The following is a 25,641-nucleotide window of genomic DNA, read 5'->3' as shown; positions in this document are numbered from 1 at the left end:
TAACAGAGTACTTAGCTTGGTTTCTTGGTACTAAGAATGTTTCTATGTATGCACAGATTGACTCTTCTGAGAAATAACATTTATAAGATATGCAACAACTAATTGATCAGCCGGGTCTGACCTTTCATGACTATGGGGCTACACTGTGACCACCATTGCAGTGACTGAGAAGAGCATAAAAAAAGAGTATAGGCCAAGAACAAATGAGAACTCTGTCTAGGAGTTACAGAAACAGTCAAATGAGGCCCTATACAATCTGTATTAAAGAGGCAAAGCTGAGAACCCTATTAAACTACAGTATTATGATAAACAGTGTGAACTGTAATATTTATCAAATACAGACCTATTAAAAGATACTAACATAGCCTATAAATGAATGCTTTATTTCCACCCCAGCATCAGTACCTAATATACCTAGTACATCAGTACTAATACAGAGTCTTTAGAATGTACGAGGTTTCACAAACAAAATAACAATGGTTTAATCTTATGATGGAAACATAGGGTTACTCACATAATGAACACTGTCCAAGAAAAAGCAATAAAAATCTATTAAAAAAAAGGTTGCGACTAAAGAAATGAAATAACTTACCACTTCAAAGCACATGGCGAGTTTCAACAACAGTCTGGCATACTCTTGCAGTCGGGTCATTGGTGAAAAGAAGAGGGAATTGAGTGTTTCAGGAATAGGGGCACCCTCTTCTGTTCCATGGTAAAGACTCTGAACAACGCCTTGGTTCTTGCTGAAGAAGTCCCTAAAATATATGAATATATTAAATGAGAATAACAAAAGTAAATGCACACAGGGAAACAACAAAAAAGTTGTTATTGCGGTAAACTTTTTGCCCAAACAACCAGGTTTTCCCAGAATACAATAACAAATCTAACAATGCTCTCCCCTTTAAAATCACCCATGACACTTCTTGGGTTTCCTTTTGCTCCAGATGTTTATTTTCATGCAGGGTAACATATTGCAGTAGTTATAGTGATGAGACCGATATAAACACCCAAAGTGGTAAGTGGACCAAGAGACAGAACTCCTAAGGAGTGTATAGAGTAAAGTTTGAAGCAATCTCAGATAACCCTTTTGACACTAAATGCAAAATGAAAAACTCCACACTACAGGATTTGTGCTTGCTTAAAAAAGAGTTTCCCAAGAGACCACTTTTTATTTTTATTTTTTTTATTTTATTTATTAAACATTTATAAAACAAAAAAGTTACACACATATGCCCTGCCCAGAATCTGTACTCCCTGGTGTTGATTGTTGACTGTATCTAGTAGGAGATACATAGGTAGGAATTATATTGGATTTTCCATTTAACACATTTGTTTTATAGCATTGAAGAAAACCACAGTGTCCCAAAAAGAAAAAAAAAAAAAAAACAGAAACAAGCATAAGGGGATGATATTATGTCATGCAAATTTTACATTGGTTGATAGTTGATATAAAGTAGTAATCACAGAGCATACATGTTTTCCAGACTCCATAATGATCACCTTTTGAAGATTAAAGCGTTAATATCACTTTGAAAAACCTGACATGTCAGATATTTTGATTAGTGGGGGTTCCAAAGTGAAGACCCCTACCAGATACAAAAAAGAGAGTGCATACACAGTCAGCTGATAGTTGTGCTTGTTTATTTTCGCATGGCACTGCTTGGAGAGCAGTGAAAGCTGTGTACAGACTTGTGTAGAGAAAGTAAAAAAAATATGGCCTTAAAAGGGGTACACAGGTGGAATTTTTTTTTTAAATCAACTGTTTTAAAAACAGATTTGTAAATTAATTCTATTTAAAAATCTTAATCCTTCCAGTACTTATCTCCAGAGGAAGTTCTTTTCTTTTTGAATTTATTTTCTGTTTGACCACAGTGCTCTTTTCTGACACCTCTGTCCATGTCAGAAACTGTCCAGAGCAGGAGCAAATCCCCATAGCAAACCTATCCTGCTCTGGACAGTTCCTGACATGGACAGAGGTGTCAGCAGAGAGCACTGTGGTCAGACAGAAGAGAAAAAAAAAGAACTTCCTCTGGAGCATACAGCAGCTGATAAGTAGGGGAAGGATTAGGATTATTAATAGAAGTAATTTACAAATCTGTTTAACTTTCTTGCACCAGCTGATAAATTTTTTTTTTTTCCACTGGAGTACTCCTTTAAGTCTACAGACTGATTTACATGAAGTCTACAGGCTGATTTACATAAAGTCTACAAATTGTATGTAAATTTGTAGAATGCCTGCCACACTCTCGAGTGTAACGAACCCTTGAGCCCAGCAAGGATCGGAAGCCCCAAAGAGAATGAATGGAGCGATGGCCGTGCACACTTGGCGCACTCTGTTCATTCCAGACAACAATTTTCCTGCGTTTTTGAGGAATAATAAGGAGATTCTTTATGCTTACCGTAAAATCTCTTTCTCGAAGGATCCATTGGGGGACACAGACCATGGGTGTATGCTGCTGTCACTGGGAGGTTCGACACTATGGCAACAAGAAAAGTCGGCTCTTCCCAGCAGGGTATACCCGCCCACAGGCACCTGAGGTAATCAGTTTTAGTCCCAGAGCAATAGGAGACGACCGACAGGTCAAGAGAAAACCACAAACTGTCCGAGCAATCAGAAGAAAAGACAACTGAACACACCTTCGGGCAGATAACTTAAGTAGGAACACCAGAAAAAAGGGTGGGAGCTGTGTCCCCCAATGGATCCTTCGAGAAAGAGATTTTACGGTAAGCATAAAAAAATCTCCTTTTCTCTATCGGCTCCATTGGGGGACACAGACCATGGGACGTACCAAAGCCGTCCCTTGGGTGGGTAAGGAATCAGACAGGTGGACAGTGGGACCACCACCGTCTGCAACATCTTACAGCCCAGAGTAGCATCAACCGATGCGAAGGTATGAATCTGGTAGCACCTTGAGAAAGAGTGCAAAGACGACCACGCGGACATCTTACTGAACTGCAAGGCCAAAGCCACATAGCGGAGGGCCCAGGATGCCCCGAAAAACGGGTGGAATGAGCCAAAACCCTGAAGGGTGGGATCTTCCTCTTGCAGCGGTAAGCTCCCGAAATAGTAGACCGGATCCACCAAAAAATAGTGGCTGTAGAAGCAGGTTGTCCTGTCCGACAACCTTCTGGAGAAACAAAAAAAGGGGGAGTCACACTGCCAAAAGGAAAGAGTGACAGAGATAAGTACGAACAGCCCTCACCACAACCAGATTTGGAACAAACACTTCCAGGATGAGAAGGGGCCGGACAAAGGGACTGTAGGACGATGTCCTCATTGAGATGAAAATGAGTGTCCTTATTTGACTGAAAACAACTTGTCCTGGTATACAACCAGGACGGGAGAACGGCATGAGAGAGCTACCAGCTCTGACACCCTCCTAACAGAGGTAAGCGCAATAAGGAACGCGACCTTCCGGGGAAGGAGGCAAAGAGAAATGTCCCTGAGAGGTTCAAAAGAGGGCGCCTTGCAGGGCACCTAAGACCAAGTGTAAGTCCCAAGGGAAAGAAAGGGACCGATAAGGAGGGGCAGCTTGTGCCACTCCCTGAACCAGGTTCGGACATGATAATTGAACGCCAGAGGACGTTGAAAACAGAATGGAAAGAGCCAAATCTTGACCCTTAAGGGAGCTGAAAACCCACCGTTGGGCAAGCCCAGACTGGAAAGGGGTCAGGAATGGAAAACAACGACCGGAGAAAAAGGCAGAGTTTCACACCAACAAAAATAAGACCGCCAGATATGGTGGTAAATCTTGCAGAGGAATGCTAGTGAGCCCTCAGCATGGTGTGAACCATTTGGGAGAGAAACTGCGGGTCCTCAGAACCGCCACGCCGTCAAAAGCAGAGACGGTAAATAGGGGTGGCACAGGAGACCTGAGATAAGAGGCCTGGACGATAGGGATGGCGCAGCGTTAAGTCGTTCAGGAGCCTGACCACGACGAAGTACCACGCCCGCCGGAGCCAGGCTGTCCACCAGAATGGCAGAAACGCCCCACTGCTAGTTTCCTCAGGACCCCGAAAAGAGATGAAGGGGAGGAAACCGATAAGGTAAGGCAAAGCCTGACCCCTAAACAGATAATGTAGGGCAAAACTCGAACAATAGAGAGGAATGCTTCGGTTGCAAGCAGAGGCCCACGCCTGGAGCGCCCCAGGGGTTGCAGATCACTGCAAACACCCCTGGATGTAGGGACCATATGCCTTGGACGACTGAGGACCGGCTGAGAAGACCACATCACAGGGACGGCGGGATTGAATATAGCTGAGATGGCCGGAAACCTGAGTTCCGCCCAGAAGGGAATTTCCCAAGAAGCAAGCAAAGAAAGAATTGCCCTAGGCCCCAAAATGTTGAAGGGTAAAAGGGCTTCTTGGGGGACCAAGACCCCAGACTGGCCGGTCCCTGAAATCACCTCCCCAGCCTGACTGACTGGCAGGGAGGGGCAGGAAGTAGCGTTCCCGAAAAAAAGCAGGGGGGAACTAAGCCACCATAGAAGGGACCGAGAAGACTGACGAAAGAGAACGATCTTGCGGTCGAGAGATAATGGAGACCTGTCCCACCGGAAGAGAATCACCAGTTGAAGAGGTCGGTGATGAAACTGGGTAAATGGCACGACTTCCACGGCCGCCGCCAACCAACCCAGGAGATCCATGCAAAAGCGAATGGAAACTGGAGCAGGGTGCCGAAGTCATCGGACTCTTGATAAGAGAGTCAGCTGATCGGTCGGTGGAGTCGAAAGCGGGCAGAGGCCGCGTCGAAGTGGAGCCCCATGAGAGCGGATGGACTTGTCCCAATTGACCATCCAATCAAAGTGAGACAAGGTCTTGAGGTTGAGACTAAGACTCTCCAGGATCTGGGCCCTGGCTGGGGTTCTGATCAGGAGGTTGTCCAAGTAAGGAATCCCGGAAACAACTGTTGTCCGTAAAAGGGCGATCACAGGCGCCAGGACTTTGGTAAAGGTCCGCGGAGAAGTGGCCAGACCGAAACGGAGAGCCACAATAGAAAATGACCATCTGGAAATGCAAAGCGGAGGTACTGCTGATGACATGGAAACAATAAGATGTGGAGGCAGACATCCTTGAAGTCCACCAAGGAACGAAAACTCCCCTTGAACCATGGATGCCAGCACAAAATGGAGGGACTCCATTCGGGATGGGAAAGCAAGACGCTGGCTGAGATACCCGAGAACCAAGACTGGGCGAACAGAAACGCCTTTCTTGGGGACCACAAAGAGGTTGGAACAAACCTCGAAAACATTCCCCTGAAGGAACCGGGACAATTACTCCCCGGATAAAAAAAGAGGAGCTGCATGGTCCAGGTATCCCGGAGAGTAAGAGGTGACCAACCACCCGAGAAAGGTTGGCGGGTGCCTGTTTTCGGCCGCAAAATGGCCGGAACGGATAGCCGACCTCCGGGAGGAACGGGATCGGAAGGAGGGAGCCCTCTTCCTGAGAAACCGGAAGGAGAACTTACGAAGGAAAGCGGTCCTGTGAGCCTTATCCAGAGGTAATAAAGAACTCCTTTCCGCCCATCACCTCACTTCCTGAAGGTGGTGTCCGCATGCCAGGCTTTAAGCCACATGGAGGGATGGTGGCTACCAGGTAGCTTGTGGCAAAGGCAGCACAGTGGCTGCGCATGGAAGCAGAACACAGAAAATCTCCATCTGCGGACCATCGGAGAGCCAGATTAAAGAAATCCCCCGGAGGGATCTTGAAGACTACCCTGGCGGAGTTGGAAGACCATACTAAAAGGGCCTTTGACACCCAGGCAGAAGCAAAAGCAGGAAGAACCTGCTGCCTCAAAGGCAGAGATTGCCAAAGTATCCACCTTCATGTCCGCTGGATCCTTGAAAGCAGCCGCAACAGCCAAAGGCCGGGCAGGCGCCTTAGAGAGGTGGGAGACCGGCGGATCCACAGTTGGAAAGGAGGTCCACAGAGCAATGAGGTCCTTGGCGAAGGAATACCGCGCTTGAACCTTCTTTGCTTCCTAAAACTTCTTGTCAGGGTGACTTCAGGCGGATACCAGCAGGGCGTAAAATTCAGCGTGAGAGCTGAAAGTCTTGAGTGCCGGTTGGGCACAAAGAAAGGAGACTTCTGGAGTCACGTCCGAAGTTCTTGGGTCCTTTAGATGGAAGGTGTCTCTATGGCCGCAACCGCTGAGTACACCACATCAGGCACATCCGTGTGGTCCTCTGAGTCGGATGCCAAATCAGAAACCTCATCCACAAGTTCTCCAGGTGAGTGGGAACGAGGTGAGGCAGCACTGGAAGAGGTCGGGCACGATGAAAGGAAACTTCTGGACCACGTCCGAAGTTCCTGGGTCCTTTAGCTGGAAGATGTCTCTTATGGCTGCAACCATTGAGTACACCACATAAGGCACATCCGTGCGGTCCTCTGAGTCGGAGGCCGAATCAGAAACTTCTTCCACAAGTTCTCCAGGTGAATGGGAACGTGTGAGGCGGCCCTGGAAGAGAGAGAGACAGAGCTGGTACGCGGGTCTGGAGAGCCAGAGCGGCGACCCTGGGAGCATTCCCTAGAGGAGCGACGCTTGCCTGCGAGGGGACTTGGGAGAGGAGTCAGATGACATACCCCTATGATGCTGCGAGAGCATCAGAATAGGGGGAGAGTGGGACCCTCCGGAGGGACGTTGTAGGGAGGGCCTCTCCAAGGCAGTCACCACATAACGGGAGACCTGAGCCATGTCGGATATAGACTGGGAGAATGAGGGAACGCCGGCTGGAGGGGCAGCCGAACCCACCGGGTCTGGAAGAATAACCGAGGTAGAGTAGCAGGGTGGTCTGGGGGAGCAGTGGAGCAGGCAGAACAAGTGGTTCAGCAGAACCAAACAGTTTAGAAATACAGTGTTAACAGATTAAAGGAGTGGCTAACACTCCAGTTAACTGTTTAGAGGGAGGCCGTTCTGGGCCTCTCTCATCCAAGACTGTGTTCCATTCCACTGTGTTGCTGATACAGTCTGCTTATCTTACTGTTTCACATGCCTTGAGATCCCCATAGACCACAATGGGCCTATTTTAAAATTAAACCACAACACTGTAACACTCTGTCCCACCTTGGGACTCGAACCCGTGGATGTCTCCAGGCTGTCAGAGAGGAGAAATGCCGGCCAATAGCAAGGGAGGGGCGTGTTAGGAGCAGAGGGCACCGCTGATTGGCCCCTGCCACCATAATCGCGCACACAGCGCTGATTGGTGGTCTGTTCGCGCCCTGAGAAGCTTCGGCGGCCCTGGGTGGGCAGAGCTAAAGCGCACGGGGCCACCAAATTATTAACAAGAAGTCCCGTAATGGCGCCCGCTCCTTGCCCCGAGTGCACATGGGAATGCATGTGCGCTTGCGGGGAACTGAGCGGACTAGCCGCCGCCAGCAGCAGCCGCTGCTGAAAGTGAAAGTAAGCCAGTGCTAAGAGCGCCCGCATAGAAGAACGCCGCGGCTGTCAGCCGCTTCAATGTAAAAAACACACAGTCGTTTCCACACACACACACACACACACACATATGTGTATATATATATATATATATATATATATATATATATATATATATACACAGGGGTGTGGAAATTTTAAAAAAAACTACTTGTCCAAGGGACTAAAGCGGAACACAATCTACTTGTCCCTCAAGAAAATCCACTTGTCCTGGTTGATGAAATAATTTCAACCAAAATAGTCTGATCCCCCCCCCCACTAGACCACCAGGGATGGATATAAGATTCCTTTAGACACTGCTGACAGCGGTGATCTAATGGTTTAATAGGTGATCGCAGTATGCCAGGCTATTAGCGGCCGGAGAGCTGTAGCTCCTCTTAACTAAACAACAAAACCCCAAAGGGGGATACTAGGGTCAATTTATTCACAACAATTTTAGGGGAACCCCCCTAGGGGAACCCTAAACTAAATACCCCCCAATTAAAATATACCTTTTATTATTCCATCTAAAATGTAGATTGTGATGCACATAATTATGTGATTCTGCAAGTGGATGTAATGACACCACCACTAACTTTTAAAACCACAGTTGCCACCGTACTCCTTGACTCCTGTACTTGTCTTTTGTAAGCTCCTGAGTGCTACAGAGTGAGCGTGGGTAGCTCAATCTCCTATCTATTGGGAGCCGGTGGCTACTGCTTGTTAAAATCACCAAAATTTAGCCCTCCCTTCCAACGTTTCACTGGCTCCCCAACTTCGTCAGGAAAGTATGGCGGCTAATGGCCAGCGGGCGTCTCATACTGCCTTTTATATCATCGCGTCTGACGTTGAATATGACGGCCGCGGCATGTCATCCAATCAACGGCCGGCTTCAGATAGTTCTGCGTTTCGTTATGATGGCCGTTCGTCCTATCATAGTCTCGATCATTGGTTATGTGAGTAAACATACTAGACGTCACTAATGGGCGCCCGCATGTGATTGGATATAGTAGTATTCCTAAGGGAAGGTCCATGGCACATGCGCCAATCTCGCGCATGTCCGTGAACTTAGACGTGTCTTATGTTCTTTGCATCTCATGCGCAGGCGCCGGTTCCTGCGCATGTCATTGCACTTAGAAAATATCCTCTACTATGTGTTACTGACTGCGCATGTCAGTGGACTTAGACATATTATCAAATTGTATCCTCCAATTCAATTATTAAGCTGGTTCCATCCTGGGTAAGTATCCTTTAACTAGATAGGGTTTGTATCCAATCTTATGGCAGGTGATATTTACATATGCCACTATTCTGTTGGAATATTTTCGGCCAGAAAAATCTGTAATGCAACAGGGGGGGAGGGGGTTTATGACACTACGATTGGCTATGATTAATGCACTGTCTGGAACAGATAGTTATTATACTGTTTGGAGGACAGCTCTATACCTCAGTTTTATATGTGTATAGGCGGACGGGAGGCTGATTAATTATTGTTAACTGTAGGTATACTCCTGCCTGCCAATTGTTCTATGATTTTTAATGCTCATTGTATACATCTTATATTGGGTTTTACCAGTTTAATATTAATGATTTATTTTTCTTCCTTCATTGATAGCATTTTGACATTATTCACAATGGAGGAGATGTTCCCATATAACTCTGGCCCAATTAGTTGTATAGGCTATACTGGTCATTGCACATTACTTCTAGTAGAATAGTATAACTGTCCCCTTCAGTATTATAGTTCATAACTTGCCTATTATGTCATCTCCACTCACTCCCCCTACAAGATACTGTCTTAGATGGACCATGTCAATCTTGATATCCATTAGTTTGCCATGACGTCCGTATCGTGTCGTCAGAAACTATATAATAAAGTTCCCAAATATACATTGTTGTTAATGTACATTTATGTATGCACTTATTGTAGTCAAAATGGCAGATATAAATGAGACGCCCTATCGGGTGGTGTAATTATTTTATGTATAATCTTGATACTTATTCTAAAAACGCGTGATATGAAAATCCCTCATTTAACCCATGAGGGTGCCTGCAATTAAGTCGGTAGATCCATCTCGCTTCCTCTCTCAACAGGATACCATCAATGTCTCCTTTCCTTGGTCCCAATTTCATCTGGCGAATACCCCAGAAGGTAAGTTCTTTTAAATTATTTTGATGTTTATCTCTCATATGTCTGGCTACAGGTGTGTCCGTAAATGTTCTTATAGTACTCACATGTTTGCCAATGCAACGCCGTAATTCCTGAGTAGTTTTGCCTATGTAGATGAGTGAACATGTACATTGAATCGCATAAATCACGTTTCTGCTAGAACAATTGATGAAGTAAAAAATTGTGTAATTTTTCCCATTTTGAGGATCACTGAAACTTTTAGTCTTGCGTGTATATTGACACATGGTACAGTGACCACAGGGAAAGGATCCTTCTGGTTTATTTGGTAGCCAACTGTTAGTACTAACAGTCTGTTGTGTCAGATGGCTATGAACCAGGATATCCTTTCTTGAAGGTCCGGGTCTGATCTAAGTATATGCCAATGACGTTCTAATATACTTTTGATCTGTGTGGTATATGCATCAAAAGTGCCAATACATCTGATAGCATTATCCGGTGTAGGAAAAATAGGTTTGGAGGATAGTAAATCTGTCCTATTGCTCCGCAGTGCCCTATTATAGGCAATTCTAAGGTGTCTTTTTGGATAACCCCGATTGGTGAATCTTGACATGAGTTTACTGCTTTCTTGTTGAAATTGATGTTCTTCTGAGCAATTACACTTGGCCCGTAAATATTGCCCTATTGGTATACTTTTTTTCAATGAAACGGGATGGTGGCTGTTCCAGAGAAGTAAGCTATTTGTAGCTGTGGGTTTACGGTAGATGTTAGTTTGGATATGATTGTTACAATCTATATATATAGTGAGATCAAGAAAATGTAATCTCTTGCCACCAATTTCTGAGGTAAATTTCATACCTATTGAATTGGAATTGAGTTTGTGTACAAAATCCAAAAATAAAGAAACATCTCCATCCCAAAAAATCAAAATGTCGTCAATTTACCTCCCCCAATAAAGAATGTGCTCTGTGTAGAAAGAAAATTCATCACCAAAAACAAAATTGTGCTCCCACCACCCCAAAAATAAATTAGCGTAAGAAGGTGCACAAGAAGTCCCCATAGCGGTTCCCTTCATCTGCTGATAGAGGGCACCGCCAAAGAGAAAGAAATTGTGAGTGAGTACAAAAAGTAATAGTTGTGTTACAAAGGAATTGTGTCTCGTGAATAAACTACTTTTAGTGTCCAAAAAGCTTGAAATAGCTGTGATACCAAATTGGTGCTGGATGTTACTATATAGATTTTCGACATCCAAACTCATCAATAGAGTGCTGTCAGTGACAGTGAGATCCGTGATTTTAAGAACTGTGTCCTTAGTGTCCTTTAAGAAAGAGGGGAGGGTAGAGACGAATGGTGCTAGAATTTTGTCAACATAGATACTTGCGCCTTGGGTCAGGTTGTTATTTCCAGACACTATTGGGCGTCCTTTCAGCGGATTAAGCCCTTTATGGGTCTTAGGTAAGATATAGAACGTTGAGATGGTGGGATCTGGGTTGTAGATGGTTTTAAACTCATCTTCTGACAGTAAACCCTCGTGTTTTGCGTCCAGACAGTGCATTAATCATAGCCAATCGTAGTGTCATAAACCCCCTCCCCCCCTGTTGCATTACAGATTTTTCTGGCAGAAAATATTCCAACAGAATAGTGGCATATGTAAATATCACCTGCCATAAGATTGGATACAAACCCTATCTAGTTAAAGGATACTTACCCAGGATGGAACCAGCTTAATAATTGAATTGGAGGATACAATTTGATAATATGTCTAAGTCCACTGACATGCGCAGTCAGTAACACATAGTAGAGGATATTTTCTAAGTGCAATGACATGCGCAGGAACCGGCGCCTGCGCATGAGATGCAAAGAACATAAGACACGTCTAAGTTCACGGACATGCGCGAGATTGGCGCATGTGCCATGGACCTTCCCTTAGGAATACTACTATATCCAATCACATGCGGGCGCCCATTAGTGACGTCTAGTATGTTTACTCACATGACCAACGATCGAGACTATGATAGGACGAGCAGCCATCATAACGAAACGCAGAACTATCTGAAGCCGGCCGTTGATTGGATGACATGCCGCGGCCGTCACATTCAACGTCAGACGCGATGATATAAAAGGCAGTATGAGACGCCCGCTGGCCATTAGCCGCCATACTTTCCTGACGAAGCTGGGGAGCCAGTGAAACGTTGGAAGGGAGGGCTACATTTTGGTGATTTTAACAAGCAGTAGCCACCGGCTCCCAATAGATAGGAGATTGAGCTACCCACGCTCACTCTGTAGCACTCAGGAGCTTACAAAAGACAAGTACAGGAGTCAAGGAGTACGGTGGCAACTGTGGTTTTAAAAGTTAGTGGTGGTGTCATTACATCCACTTGCAGAATCACATAATTATGTGCATCCCAATCTAAATTTTAGATGGAATAATAAAAGGTATATTTTAATTGGGGGGTATTTAGTTTAGGGTTCCCCTAGGGGGGTTCCCCTAAAATTGTTGTGAAGAAGTAGCTCCTCTTACACCCGAGGGAAGCCCAGAAAAGTCTAGATGTAACTTTTATATCACCTTATAAAAAAATTTCTCATATGAAGTGACCAAAAATGAGCAATTCTGGACTATTCTTTACATTTACACCGTTCACCGTACGGTTTAATTAACATTATATTTTAATAGTCTGGACATTTCCACATGCAGCGATACCACTTATGTTTATTTTTGTACATTATTTTTATTTAAAGAAAATTGGAAACTTTTATTAGGAAAGGGGCTTATTCACATGTATACGCACTTTTCAAAATATTTTAATCACTATTTTTCAGTCTCAATAGGGACTTATGTGTTACTGGGGGGGGGGGGTTCTGCTTCTCCAGTTTATGTGCTGCATTTTGTGTCAGAAAATGCTGGAAGTTGCATTTAGTTACTAGATAACTACAACTCCCAGCATGCCCTGATACAGCCTATGGTTGTGTGGGTGTTGCAGCATGTTGCACTGTATAGTAGGGCAGTTAAGGTTATTGTAGGACATGCTGGGAGTTGTAGTTTTGGTTTGTGTCAGCTGCAGAGCCATAGGCTGTGTCAGGGAATACTGGGAATTACAGTTAGTAACTACAACATCCAGCATGCCCTGATGCAGCCTATAGCTCTGCAGCTGACCCGAACCAAAACTACAACTCCCAGCATGTTGCACTTTATAGTTCTACAGTTTAGGTTATGGTGTAACATGCTGGGAGTTGTAGTTTTGGTTCGGGTGTGTTTGTGTGCATCCGTGGGGCTCTTGGTTGGCGGGTGAGTATGAAGGGGGGGATTCTGGGGGTGCAATTTAGTGCGGGTGCCACTAAAAATTAATAAAATTAGATGGCACAACTGCCCTAATACCCGACATGACAGTCCGCTCCTATACAAAACATTCATGCATACACATCATACATGCACCAGCCACTGCCCCCATATCATACATACACACACCCCCGCCACTGCCCCCCCACATCATACATTACATACACACATACATATACACCATACATATGCACACATCATACATACACCTGCCGCTGCCCACCCCACATCATACATCACATACACACATCACACTTAGACATTATACACACATCATACATTACATACACATCACACACAGACATCATACACACATCACACATGCACTCACACCATACATATACACCATACATATACACCAGTGTTTCCCATCCAGGGTTCCTCATCATACATTACATACATACACACATCACACACACATCATACATTACATACACATCACACACAGACATCATACACACACATCATACATTACATACACATCACACACAGACATCATACATACATCATACATTACATACACATCACACAGACAGACATCATACACACATCACACATACACTCACACCATACATATCCACCAGTGTTTCCCAACCAGGGTGCCTCCAGCTGTTGCAAAACTACAACTCCCAGCATGCCCATATAATTTGCTGGGAATTATAGTTTTGCAACAGCTGGAGGCAGCCTGGTTGGGAAACACTGATATACACCATACATATGCACACATCATACATACACCTGCCGCTGCCCCCCCCATCATACATTACATACACACATCACACATACACTCACACCATACATATACAACCAACCTTCCTGCCGCTGCCTGTATTCTCGGCCTCCTCACCTGAGCCGCCATGAGTGGACATCAGAGCTGTAGTCACCGCCGGTGTGAGGTGAGATTTCCGTCCTCACCCCCCCTGCTCTGTGTTTTCCCCGTGCAAACAAGCAACCGCCCCGTGGTGGATTAGGTCCTGTGAAGAAAGAGCAGGGGCAGGGGGAGGGATAGAGCTGAGTGCGGGGGATGGAGCTGTGCACGGAGCTGTCTACATCCTTTCTCTCACCCTGCTGTGTCTTCTGAGCTCCGTCCATCCTCCGGGAGGGGAGATAAGGGGACTCTGCAGTCAGCTGGAGGCCGCCGCCCCCTCCATACACTCTGAGCGCCGGTGTGAGGTGTAGACTTCCATCAGCTCCTGAGCCTCACACCGACATTAAAGAAAAATAAGGGGGATGTCTATCTGTCCCTGCTAGCCCGATACAGGGCTAAATCTATAACCAATTCACCTGCCCGGCACCCAAAACTACTTGTCCCGGGCGTCGGGCTATAGGATTTCCACATCCCTGTATATATATGAATAAAGTGAATTAAGCTGTGCCCCATCCAAACTGCCACTGCTCACCCCAGTAATAAAGGACCCCCTGTCCAGGCCAGCCCCATTAGACCCATGAGAAAGGTGGGTCAAAAACTGATGTTCTCCAGATGCTGCAAATCTGCACCTAAGGGAGAAAGGGAAATATACTCACCTCAGTCAGAAGAACTTACCTCATGAAGTCTTCCTATGAAGTCTTCAGCCAGCTTTTATCACCTGCATCATGCCGGGCTACCATGTGCAAGCGAGGCGAGCAGGGAGATAGGGTGACCCGGACCCACGAGGTACAAACCCAGGCGCTGACCGTTGGCAAGAGGGGGTGAACAGCGCATATACGCAATGTCTGTGCCCCCTTACTCGCAATGGGGAAACAGTGAGCCGCAGTTCCTGAGTCCCCACCTGAAAACAGGAAACAAAATGGAATAAAAAAATCTAACACATTCCCTAACTAGGAAAATAATAAAACATAAGACCTGGTCTGGAGAGAACTCCAGACCATGTCCACCTCCTTAGACACTAAGCTTAAACTGATTACCTCAGGTGCCTGTGGGCGGGTATACCCTGCTGGGAGGAGCCGACTTTTCTTGTTGCCATAGTGTCGAACCTCCTAGTGACAGCAGCATACACCCATGGTCTGTGTCCCCCAATGGAGCCGATAGAGAAAAAGGAGGATGAACTCTGACCACAACACTTACACTGCTGATTTGGAGAGAAGTGAAAATCCTCCCATAACGAGAAAGTTGGACAGAGTAGTACAATACCTAAAACAGAAAATGATACAAAACTATTAAAATTTATTTATAAAGGGAATATATGTCAGCTGCATTTGCTGCTAAGAGCTGCAGATAGCTGGGTAGCTTTTTTTGAGATATAAAAGCAAACTTTTCCTTTCCTGGAGCTGATTGTGGTTGCCAAACTTACAAAAATGTCATTGCATTTCTAAGTCAAGAGTCAAGGAGATGGAGCTGACCTGCTCAAGTGCCACAGCCAGTCTTTGGTTGATCCTGGTACATCAGTAAAGGAGAGGCTGGGAGGTGAGGGTGAGCGGGGAGGTGTGCCAGGCAGTGGCACTTGAGCTGCTTGGCTCAGGCTCCTTGACACATGCGTGAGAAATAAAAAGTACTTTTTATCAATTTGGTAACCACTCTAGGAAAGGAAGGTATAGTGTGCTGTTCTACCGTAACAGCCATCCTATGGTGTTTGCAGCTCTTAGCTGTACTTTCTTAGTAAAGAGCTACTAAGCAATACAAAAAATAGAACCAAGTATTAATGGGGTATTCACACCACAGAGAGTTACCCCATATTGCTACAATATGCCTTCACACATTGTGAAAATAAATTATTTTGAAATAAAAGCAGCACACTGACTCTGTATAACTATCCAAGAAGATATTTGAATGCTCCAAAATGGAAAGGCTTAGTGCATCCTTGGCGCCCCGGAGGAAGTTGCTGAGTGATGTTCCGTGCTGGCCAATCAGGTAGCAGAGTTTGCAGAACTTTGTGGCCATGTCCTGCAGAAGCTGAACAGCCGTCATAGAGCCCAAGTTGTCTTAAACAAGAAATAATAAGATTTCAATAAATAATAATAAACAGAAAAAAAAAAGTTGGATGAAGGAAAAAATCTTTAGACCATGTTCATGCACCATAACAATGCTTAGTAGCGGATTTTTAACCATTAACAGATGAAAAAAATTATGTAAAGCAAAACAACAAAAAAAAGCTATTTTTTTGACATTTACAGCTAAAAAAAAAAGTTGAAATTACAGTGTGTGAAAATGGCCTTATAATGTCACTGTAGAGAACCCTATTGATAAATGTCTGGCTGTGCATTTAAACACATACTTTTCACATTGCTTGACAAATAAGATATTGTGTAATATTTTCTTCTATGCATGTAACAAAGTGATTTTTCCTCTATAGCCAATATAAATTGGCCATGAGCTGCTTGCTGGCTTCTTACTGTAACTCCTATAGAATTCAATTTTCAAAGCCACAGGCAAGTGTATTCAGTATTTCACTGATTTCAATGGGGTCACATGCCACCTGTTTTCTCAATTGGTGTCACAGAGTTGGCAGGCATTTATGGAACATCCTATTGAAAGCCCATTCTCATAATGCTGGAAGTCCCATGCAAAGTCTATAGGACTTCCAACATTTTGACTCCTGTTCGTGTAATATCGGGCCAAGTCTCAGGCTACAAGAATACATGGCGGTTTAAACATATTCTGCCGTCGGATTCTCATGACAGATACATTTTAAGTATTTTATATTTCTAAAGTAGTTCTAATGATGTTTAAAAGGGGTACTCCGGTGAAAACCTTTTTTCGGAAATGTCCGAATTATAAAAATATATCATTAATTAAACCGCTCGGTCAATGGCGTGCGCGCAAAAAAATTCCAAAGTCCAAAATAGTGCATTTTTGGTCACTTTTTATATCATTTGATCAATAAGTCCTATCAATGCAAAAATGGTACCGTTAAAAACTTCAGATCACGGCGCAAAAAATGAGCCCTCATACCGCCCCATACACGGAAAAATAAAAAAGTTATAGGGGTCAGAAGATTACAATTTTAAACGTATTAATTTTCCTGCATGTAGTTGTGATTTTTTCCAGAAGTCCGACAAAATCAAACCTATATAAGTAGGGTATCATTTTAATCGTATGGACCTACAGAATACATATCGGGTGTCATTTTTACCGAAAAATGTACTACGTAGAAACGGAAGCCCCCAAAAGTTACAAAACAGCGTTTTTTTTTCAATTTTGTCGCACAATGATTTTTTTTCCCGCTTCACCATAGATTTTTGGGCAAAATGACTGACGTCATTACAAAGTAGAATTGGTGTCGCAAAAAATAAGCCATCATATGGATTTTTAGGTGTAAATTTGAAAGAGTTATGATTTTTTAAAGGCAAGGAGCAAAAAACGAAAATGCAAAAACGGAAAAACCTCCGGTCCTTAAGGGGTTAAATCAACTGGTGGCAGAAAGTTAAACATATTTGTAAATTACTTCTATTAAAAAATCTTTATCCTTCCTGTACTTATTAGCTGCTGAATACTACAGAGGAAATTCTTTTCTTTTTGGAATGCTCTCTGATTACATCACGAGCACAGTTCTCTCTGCTGACGATATTATAATAATAATAACGCTTTATTTATTGTTGTCCTTAGTGGGATTTGAACCCAAGTCCCCAGCACTGCAAGGCAACAGGGCTAACCACTGAGCCACCATGCTGCCCTTAGCATACATCTGCTATGCATCTGCTATGCATGGTTGCTAAAATGGAGAGAGATATCAGCAGAGAGCACTGTGCTCGTGATGTCATCAGTGTTCCAAAAAGAAAGGAATTTCCTCTGTAGCATTCAGCAGCTAATAAGTACTGGAAGGATTAAGATTTTTTAATAGAAGTAATTTACAAATATGTTTAACTTTCTGCCACCAGTTGATTTAAAAGAAAAAAGGTTTTCACCGGAGTACCCCTTTAACAAGTTATTACTATAAAGTATTACATGCACTTACCTAGTCCTAAAAGAGGCCTAAGTATTTGAGACTTCACATCACTCAGGTGACAATAAAAGCTCCTCTCAGTGGATGCCAGCTCATGGAGGTTTCCAATATAACCCATCATGTTTTGGTCTACAAGTGCCAAGCAGCTTTTGGATCCAGCAAAAACACTACAGATGTATCCCAGCTAAAACCAAAAGATTTGTGTTAAGTAAATACACAGGAAGAATAAGACAACAATGTATAGCCAAAACAAATCTGCTATGAATTGTAATACAGTAAAATTGTAAAGTGCTCTAAAATTACAACAACTACATTTAAGGTACATGGGCAAAAAGCAATGTCATGCAGCAGAATTCTCTAAGCTACGGTTAGTTTGGGGCACCTTCCTTAACACTCAATATTTCAGAGCCAAATTGCACAGAAAAAAGTGACATCACTTTCTTTTCATGCAGTTTACCATCTATCATTAAAGTCAAGGGGAGATGCTTATTTTGTTAGAAGTGAAACAGTTTGGTTTTAGACATGGAAATCGACAGGTTTCAGTCATCATTGACCTTAATCATAGAGATCTATGATTAAGGTAATTGACAACTGAAACCTGTCAGATCAAACAGTGTTGTGTGGATTTTACATCGACGGTAATAAAGATTAAGTTTTAAGAAACTCTACTCAGCTGTACCTTTGATTTTGTGAAGGATATTCCACCAGGTTGCAAAGTTAAAATATAACTTTTTATGTATTTTTTTTATTTTGTGGCTGTGCTAATGCTAAAATTCTCTATTTTTGTTTAACCACTTAGGGACCCAGGGTGTACAGGTATGCCCCAACGCCCTGGTACTTAAAAGAGGTACTCTGGCCCTAGACATCTTATCCCCTATCCAAAGGATAGGGGTTAAGATGTCTGATCGCGGAGGTTAAACTCGCTCTGTGCGTAATGACGGGCGATACAGGGGCCGGAGCATCGTGACTTCACAGCTCTGCCCCTCGTGACGTCACGACCATGCCCACGAGGGGGCGGGTGTGACGTCATGAGGGGTGGCCCTAAACACGGAAGCACGCACACAGCGTTCAGAACAATAAACTTCCGGATGCTGGGGAGCGGAGCTCCGGAAGGAGGGTAGCGGAGTACCCCTTTAATGCAAGTGTATGGGAGGGGGCGTGATGGCCGCCATGCCCCCTCCCATAGACTTGTAATGAGGGGGAGGGCCGGGACATCACGAGGGGCGGAGCCGTGACGTCACGATGCTCCGGCTCCTGTATTGCCCCGTCATTATGCACAGTGCAAGTTTGCTCTGTGCAGTAATGACAGCAGGGTGCTGAAGCCGAGATCCCGTGGGTCCCACTGAAGCAGCGGGACCCCCGCAATCAGACATCTTATCCCCTTGGATAGGGGATAAGATGTCTAAGGGTGGAGTACCCCTTTAAGGACCCAAGGTCTACCTGTACAGGGATGTCTGCTGATGTCTATCAGCAGGCACCCCGTGCAAACTCCTGGGGGGGTCCTGAGACCGGCGATCTGCGGCGATTCCGGGTCATACAGGTCTCCAGTGAATTGCAAAATAAGGGGGGGGATCAGGGTTGTCCAAGACACCCCCCCCGATTCACATGAAAGGATAGGAGTGAGGTGGCAGGGGTGCCACCCCTCCTATTGGTCAGTCAGAACCGACCAACCAATAGCAGATCAGGGGCAGGGCGGTTAAAGTTCGGTTCCCCCTTTCTGCCCACGGACTGCTGTCCGAGCAGAACGGGGAAACTGTCCTGTGACCGGTGGCGGCGGTGGAGGTCTCTTACCAGCGGTGGTCGGCGGCTGTGGGCGGCGATCCTCTCCCTGGTGCGGCGATCCTGCGGCTACAGAAGCTGGTGAGTTGTTGCCTATCAACATCTGGAGGGCTACAGTTTGGAGACCACTAAACAGTGGTCTCTAAACTGTAGCCCTCCAGATGTTGCAAAACTAAAACTCCCAGCATGCCCAGATAGCTGTTTGGGCATGCTGGGATTTGTAGTTTTCAACATCTGGAGGGCCACAGTTTGGAGATCCCTGTGCGGTGGTTTCTAAATCGTGGCCCTCTATTTCTTGAAAAACTACAACTCCCAGCATGCACAAACAGCAAACGGCTGTCTCGCCATGCTGGGAGTTGTAGTTATGCATCTCCAACTGTTGTATAACTACATCTCCCAGCATTCCCTTTGGCGATCAGTACATGCTGGGAGATGTAGTTTTGCAACAGCTGGAGGCACACTGGTTGGAAAATACTGAGTTAGATAACAGAACCTAACTGAAGGTTTGCCAACCAGTGTGCCTCCAGCTGTTGCAAAAGTACAACTCCCAGCATGCACGGTCTGTCAGTGCATGTTGGGAGTTGTAGTTCTGCAACAGCTGAAGGTTTGCCCCCCCATGTGAATGTACAGGGTACATTCACACGGGCGGGTTTACAATGAGTTTCCTGCTTCAAGTTTGAGCGGCAGCAAATTTTCCGCCGCAGCACAAACTCCTAGTGGGAAATGAAAACACTACACTACACCAACACGTAATAAAGGGTAAAACACTACATATACACCCCCTTACACTGTCCACCCCCCCCCCAATAAAAATGAAAAACGTATTGTACCGCAGTGTCTCCAAAATGGAGCCTCCAACTGTTGCAAAACAACATCTCCCAGCATTTCCAAACAGCCACTGACTGTCCAGGCATGCTGGGAGTTTAGCAACAGCTGGAGGCACCCTGTTTTGGAATCACTGGCATAGAATACCCCTATGTCCACCCCTATGCAATCCCTAATTCAGTCCTCAAATGCGCATGGCACTCTCTCACTTCAGAGCCTTGTCGTCTTTCAAAGGAAACAGTTTAGGGTCACATATGGGGTATTTCCGTACTCGGGAGCAATTGCGTTACAAATTTTGGTAGCTTTTTCTCTTTTTACCCCTTATGAAAAGGAAAAGTTGGGGTCTACACAAGCCAGTTAGTGTTTTTTTTTTTTTACACTAACATGCTGGTGTCACCCCATTCTTTTTATTTTAACAAGAGGTAAATGGAAAAAAAAGACCCCCAAAATGTGTAACGCAATTTCGCCTGAGACGGAAATACCCCATATGTGGGAGTAAAATGCTCTGCGGATGCAAAACAAGAGCGCACTATGTACATTTGAGGCCTAAATTGGTGATTTGCACAGGGGTGGCTGATTTTACAGTGGTTCTGACAAATGCAAAAAAAATAAATACCCACATGTGACCCCCTTCTGCAAACTACACCCCTCACGGAACGTAACAAGGGGTATAGTGTGCCCACTGGTGTTTGACAAATTTTCGTTAAAGTTGGATGGGAAAGTGAAAAAAAAAAAAAATATTTACTAAAATGCTGGTGTTACCAAAAATGTTTCATTTTCACAAGGGAAAATAGGAAAAAAAAAGCCCCCCAAAATTTGTAACCCCATTTCTTCTGAGTAAGAACATACCCCAAATGTGGAGTGCTCTGCAGGCAAACTACAATGCTCAGAAGAAAAGGAGCGCCATAGGGCTTTTGGAGAGAAAATTCGGAATTGAAGGCCACGTGTGTTTACAAAGCTCCCCGTGGTGCCAGAAGAATGGACCCCCCCCCCCCCACATGTTACCCCATTTTGGAAACTACACCCCTCACGTAATGTAATAAGGGGTACAGCAATGTACGCCCCACAGGTGTCTGACAGGTTTTTGGAACAGTGGTCCGTGAAAATGAAAAATGTACTTTTGCCATCTGCACAGCCCACTGTTCCAAAGATCTGTCAAACGCCAGTGGGGTGTAAATGTTCACTGCACCCCTTATTAAATTCTTTGAGGGGTGTAGTTTCCAAAATGGGGTCACATGTGGGGGGGTTCCACTGTTCTGGCACCACGGGGGGCTTTGTAAACGCACAAGGCCCCCGTTTTCTATTCCAACCAAATTTTCTCTCCAAAAGCTCAATGTGACTCCTTTTCTTCTGAGCATTGTAGTGCGCCAGCAGAGCACTTGACGTCCACACATGGGGTATTTCCATACTCAGAAGAGATGGGGTTACACATTTTGGGGGGCATTTTCTCCTTGTAAAAATAAAACATTTGGGGGAAAACTAGCATTTTAGTGGAAAAAAAAAAACATTTACACATCCATCTTTAACAAAAAGTGGTCAAACACCTGTGGGGTGTTAAGAGTCACTGTACCCCTTGTTACGTTCCTTGAGGGGTGTAGTTTCCAAAATAGTATGCCATGTGTTTTATTTCATTTTTTTGCAGTTCTGACACCATTGGGGCTTCCTAAATGTGACATGCCCCCCCAAAAGCCATTTCAGAAAGACTCACTCTCCAAAATTCCATTGTCACTCCTTCCCTTCTGAGCCCTCTAGTGCACCCACAGAGCACTTGACATACGCATATGAGATATTTCCTTACTCAAGAGAAATTGGGTTACAAATTTTAGGGTTATTTCTCTCCTTTTACAGCTTGTAAAAATTCAAAAACTGGCTCTACAAGAACATGCGAGTGCAAAAAATGAAGATTTGGAATTTCCTCCTTCACTTTGCGGCTTTTCCTGTGAAACCCCTAAAGGGTTAACACACTTACTGAATGTCATTTTGAATACTTTGAGGGGTTCAGTTTTTATAATGAGGTCATTTATGGGGTATTTCTAATATGAAGGCCCCTCAAATTAAGTTCAAAACTGAACTGGTACGTGAAAAATTCAGATTTTGAAACTTTTGTGCTGCTGAACTTTGAAGTCCTCTGATGTCTTCCAAAAGTTAAAACATGTCAACTTCATGATGCATAGGTAAAGTAGACATATTGTACATGGGAATCAATATATCATTTATTTGGGATGTCAATTTTCCTTATAAGCAAAGAGTTTCAAAGTAAAAAAAGAATGCAACATTTTCTAATTTTTCATCAAATTTTGGAATTTTTCACCAAGAAATTATGCAAGTATCGACACAAATATACCACTAAGATATCACGAAAAAACAATCTTGGAATCAGAATGAAAAGTAAAAGCATCCCAGAGTTATTAATGCTTAAAGTGCAAAGTGGTCAGATGTGCAAAAAAATGCCAGGGTCCTTAACCCCTTAAGGACGCAGGACGTAAATGTACGTCCTGGTGCGGTGGTACTTAACGCACCAGGACGTACATTTACGTCCTAAGCATAACCGCGGGCATCGGAGCGATGCCCGTGTCATGCGCGGCTGATCCCGGCTGCTGATCACAGCCAGGGACCCGCCGGCAATGGCCGACGCCCGCGATCTCGCGGGCGTCCGCCATTAACCCCTCAGGTGCCGGGATCAATACAGATCCCGGCATCTGTGGCAGTGCGCGATTTGAATGAATGATCGGATCGCCCGCAGCGCTGCTGCGGGGATCCGATCATTCATAACGCCGCACGGAGGTCCCCTCTCCTTCCTCCGTGCGGCTCCCGCCGTCTCCTGCTCTGGTCTGTGATCGAGCAGACCAGAGCAGAAGATGACCGATAATACTGATCTGTTCTATGTCCTATACATAGAACAGATCAGTATTAGCAATCATGGTATTGCGATGAATAGTCCCCTATGGGGACTATTCAAGTGTAAAAAAAAATGTAAAAAAATGTAAAAGTAAAAGTAAAAAAGAAGTGAAAAATCCCCTCCCCCAATAAAAAAGTAAAACGTCCGTTTTTTCCTATTTTACCCCCAAAAAAGCGTAAATTTTTTTTTTTATAGACATATTTGGTATCGCCGCGTGCGTAAATGTCCGAACTATTAAAATAAAATGTTAATGATCCCGTACGGTTAACGACGTGAACGAAAAAAATAAAAAAGTCCAAAATTCCTACTTTTTAAATACATTTTATTAAAAAAAAAATTATAAAAAATGTATTAAAAGTTTTTTATATGCAAATGTGGTATCAAAAAAAAGTACAGATCATGGCGCAAAAAATGAGCCCCATACCGCCGCTTATACGGAAAAATAAAAAAAGTTATAGGTCATCAAAATAAAGGGATTATAAACGTACTAATTTGGTTAAAAAGTTTGTGATTTTTTTTAAGCGCAACAATAATAGAAAAGTATGTAATAATGGGTATCATTTTAAATCGTATTGACCCTCAGAATAAAGGACACATGTCATTTTTACCGTAAATTGTACGGCGTGAAAACGAAACCTTCCAAAATTAGCAAAATTGCGTTTTTCGTTTTAATTTCCCCACAAAAATAGTGTTTTTTGGTTGCGCCATACATTTTATGGCATAATGAGTTATGTCATTACAAAGGACAACTGGTCGCGCAAAAAAACAAGCCCTCATACTAGTCTGTGGATGAAAATATAAAAGAGTTATGATTTTTAGAAGGCGAGGAGGAAAAAATGAAAACGTAAAAATTAAATTGTCTGAGTCCTTAAGGCCAAAATGGGCTGAGTCCTTAAGGGGTTAAAGGGGTACTTCGGTGAAAAACTTTTTTCTTTTAAATCAACTGGTGGCAGAAAGTTAAACATATTTGTAAATTACTTCTATTGAAAAATCTTAATCCTTCCAGTACTTATTAGCTGCTGAATGCTACAGAGGAAATTCCTTTCTTTTTGGAAAACTGATGACATCACGAACACAGTGCTCTCTGCTGACATCTCTGTCCATTTTAGCAACCATGCATAGCAGATGTATGCTAAGGGCAGCATGGTGGCTCAGTGGTGAGCACTGCTGCCTTGCAGTGCTGGGAACTTGGGTTCAAATCCCACTAAGGACAACAATAAATAAAGCGTTATTATTATTATAATAACGTCAGCAGAGAGAACTGTGGCTGTGATGTCATCAGAGAGCATTCCAAAAAGAAAATAATTTCCTCTGTAGTATTTAATAGAAGTAAATTTACAAATATGTTTAACTTTCTGCCACCAGTTGATTTAAAAGAAAAAAGGTTTTCACCAAAGTACCCCTTTAAGGTGAAAATGGGCTGGGTCCTTAAGGGGTTAAAGTGGCTGTTTTGGTCATTTGTTTGTTTATTTTGTTATACAAATTTATAAGTATTATAAGTACTATACTGCACTTCTATAATATTCAGTGTGTTGTTCACACTAATCCCCCTATTACATACCCTAGATATTTTCCTAAATTAACTTAAAAGCCTTCTTAATGTGTGCGCTCACCTGGGTGCACTCTGTTAGCTGAACTGGTTCCTGCACCGTCTCTACATCACTGGTAACATTAGCTGCTCCAGGTCCACTATAGCAAACAACAGGCTGGTATTCATTTTTTCTATGTGCTAAAAAGAGGGAATAATCCTGCCCAGCAGCCACACTCCACACAGTGCCATCATCACATACCTATTGAAAAAGATATACATCAGAAAAACTAATTGTAACACATAAGTCAGTAATTCAACATATAAAAAAATCTGGCCAGTATATGGCATTTTATTGTGTGGTCTATAGTAAAGAAAAGAAATGTATACCATGAACTAATGAACTATCCCACTGTATGCTTACACAGTGAGATACATTCATGGCTTCCCTTGGAGGGTTATATAAAGATGATATCATGATGTAAACAGGACCAAAGAAGTAAAAAAGCCATTTATTCAGCTGTCTGTGGTAAAATGTGGAAGAGAAAGCCACAGATGCTACAGCTCCAAAATCTGTGTTTCCATATATAGGCCTGCAGGATATATCGCAATCCCAATCGAATCACGATTATTCGGGATTACGATATTTCGATTTGGCCTATAGCAAAATCTGGCTATTACCTGCTTGAACGGCTCCCGGCTCATGCAGCAGCTCAGCCCGGCTTCTCAAGGCCCCGCAGCGGCTCTGCCCGGCATCACGCGCACAGCATTCCACAGCCCTGCCACAGCTTAGCCGGTTCCTGTACTCTACGCCAGGCTGTGGCTTTCTCCCAGCTGTGCTTAGTGCCGCA

General features: G+C 43.9%; 1 protein-coding gene across 3 annotated transcripts in view; it reads right to left on the bottom strand.

Moving 5' to 3' along the window:
* ALS2 (alsin Rho guanine nucleotide exchange factor ALS2) overlaps positions 1-25,641 on the bottom strand; it is a 136,332-nt gene that overhangs the window by 46,418 nt on the left and 64,273 nt on the right. For all 3 annotated transcript variants that reach the window (XM_056536993.1, XM_056536992.1, XM_056536991.1), the window contains exons 9-13: positions 24,876-25,052; positions 17,772-17,943; positions 15,618-15,798; positions 14,945-15,010; positions 593-755 (exon numbers count right to left, since the gene is read on the bottom strand). In XM_056536993.1, coding sequence (XP_056392968.1) covers positions 593-755; positions 14,945-15,010; positions 15,618-15,798; positions 17,772-17,943; positions 24,876-25,052 — 759 coding nt within the window. The remainder of the gene's footprint in view (positions 1-592; positions 756-14,944; positions 15,011-15,617; positions 15,799-17,771; positions 17,944-24,875; positions 25,053-25,641) is intronic.

This window comes from Hyla sarda, chromosome 8 (assembly GCF_029499605.1).
Source record: "Hyla sarda isolate aHylSar1 chromosome 8, aHylSar1.hap1, whole genome shotgun sequence".
NCBI lineage: Eukaryota > Metazoa > Chordata > Amphibia > Anura > Hylidae > Hyla > Hyla sarda.
The sequence above is the reverse complement of the archived record's forward strand: the minus strand, read 5'-3'. Positions and strand labels throughout refer to the sequence as shown.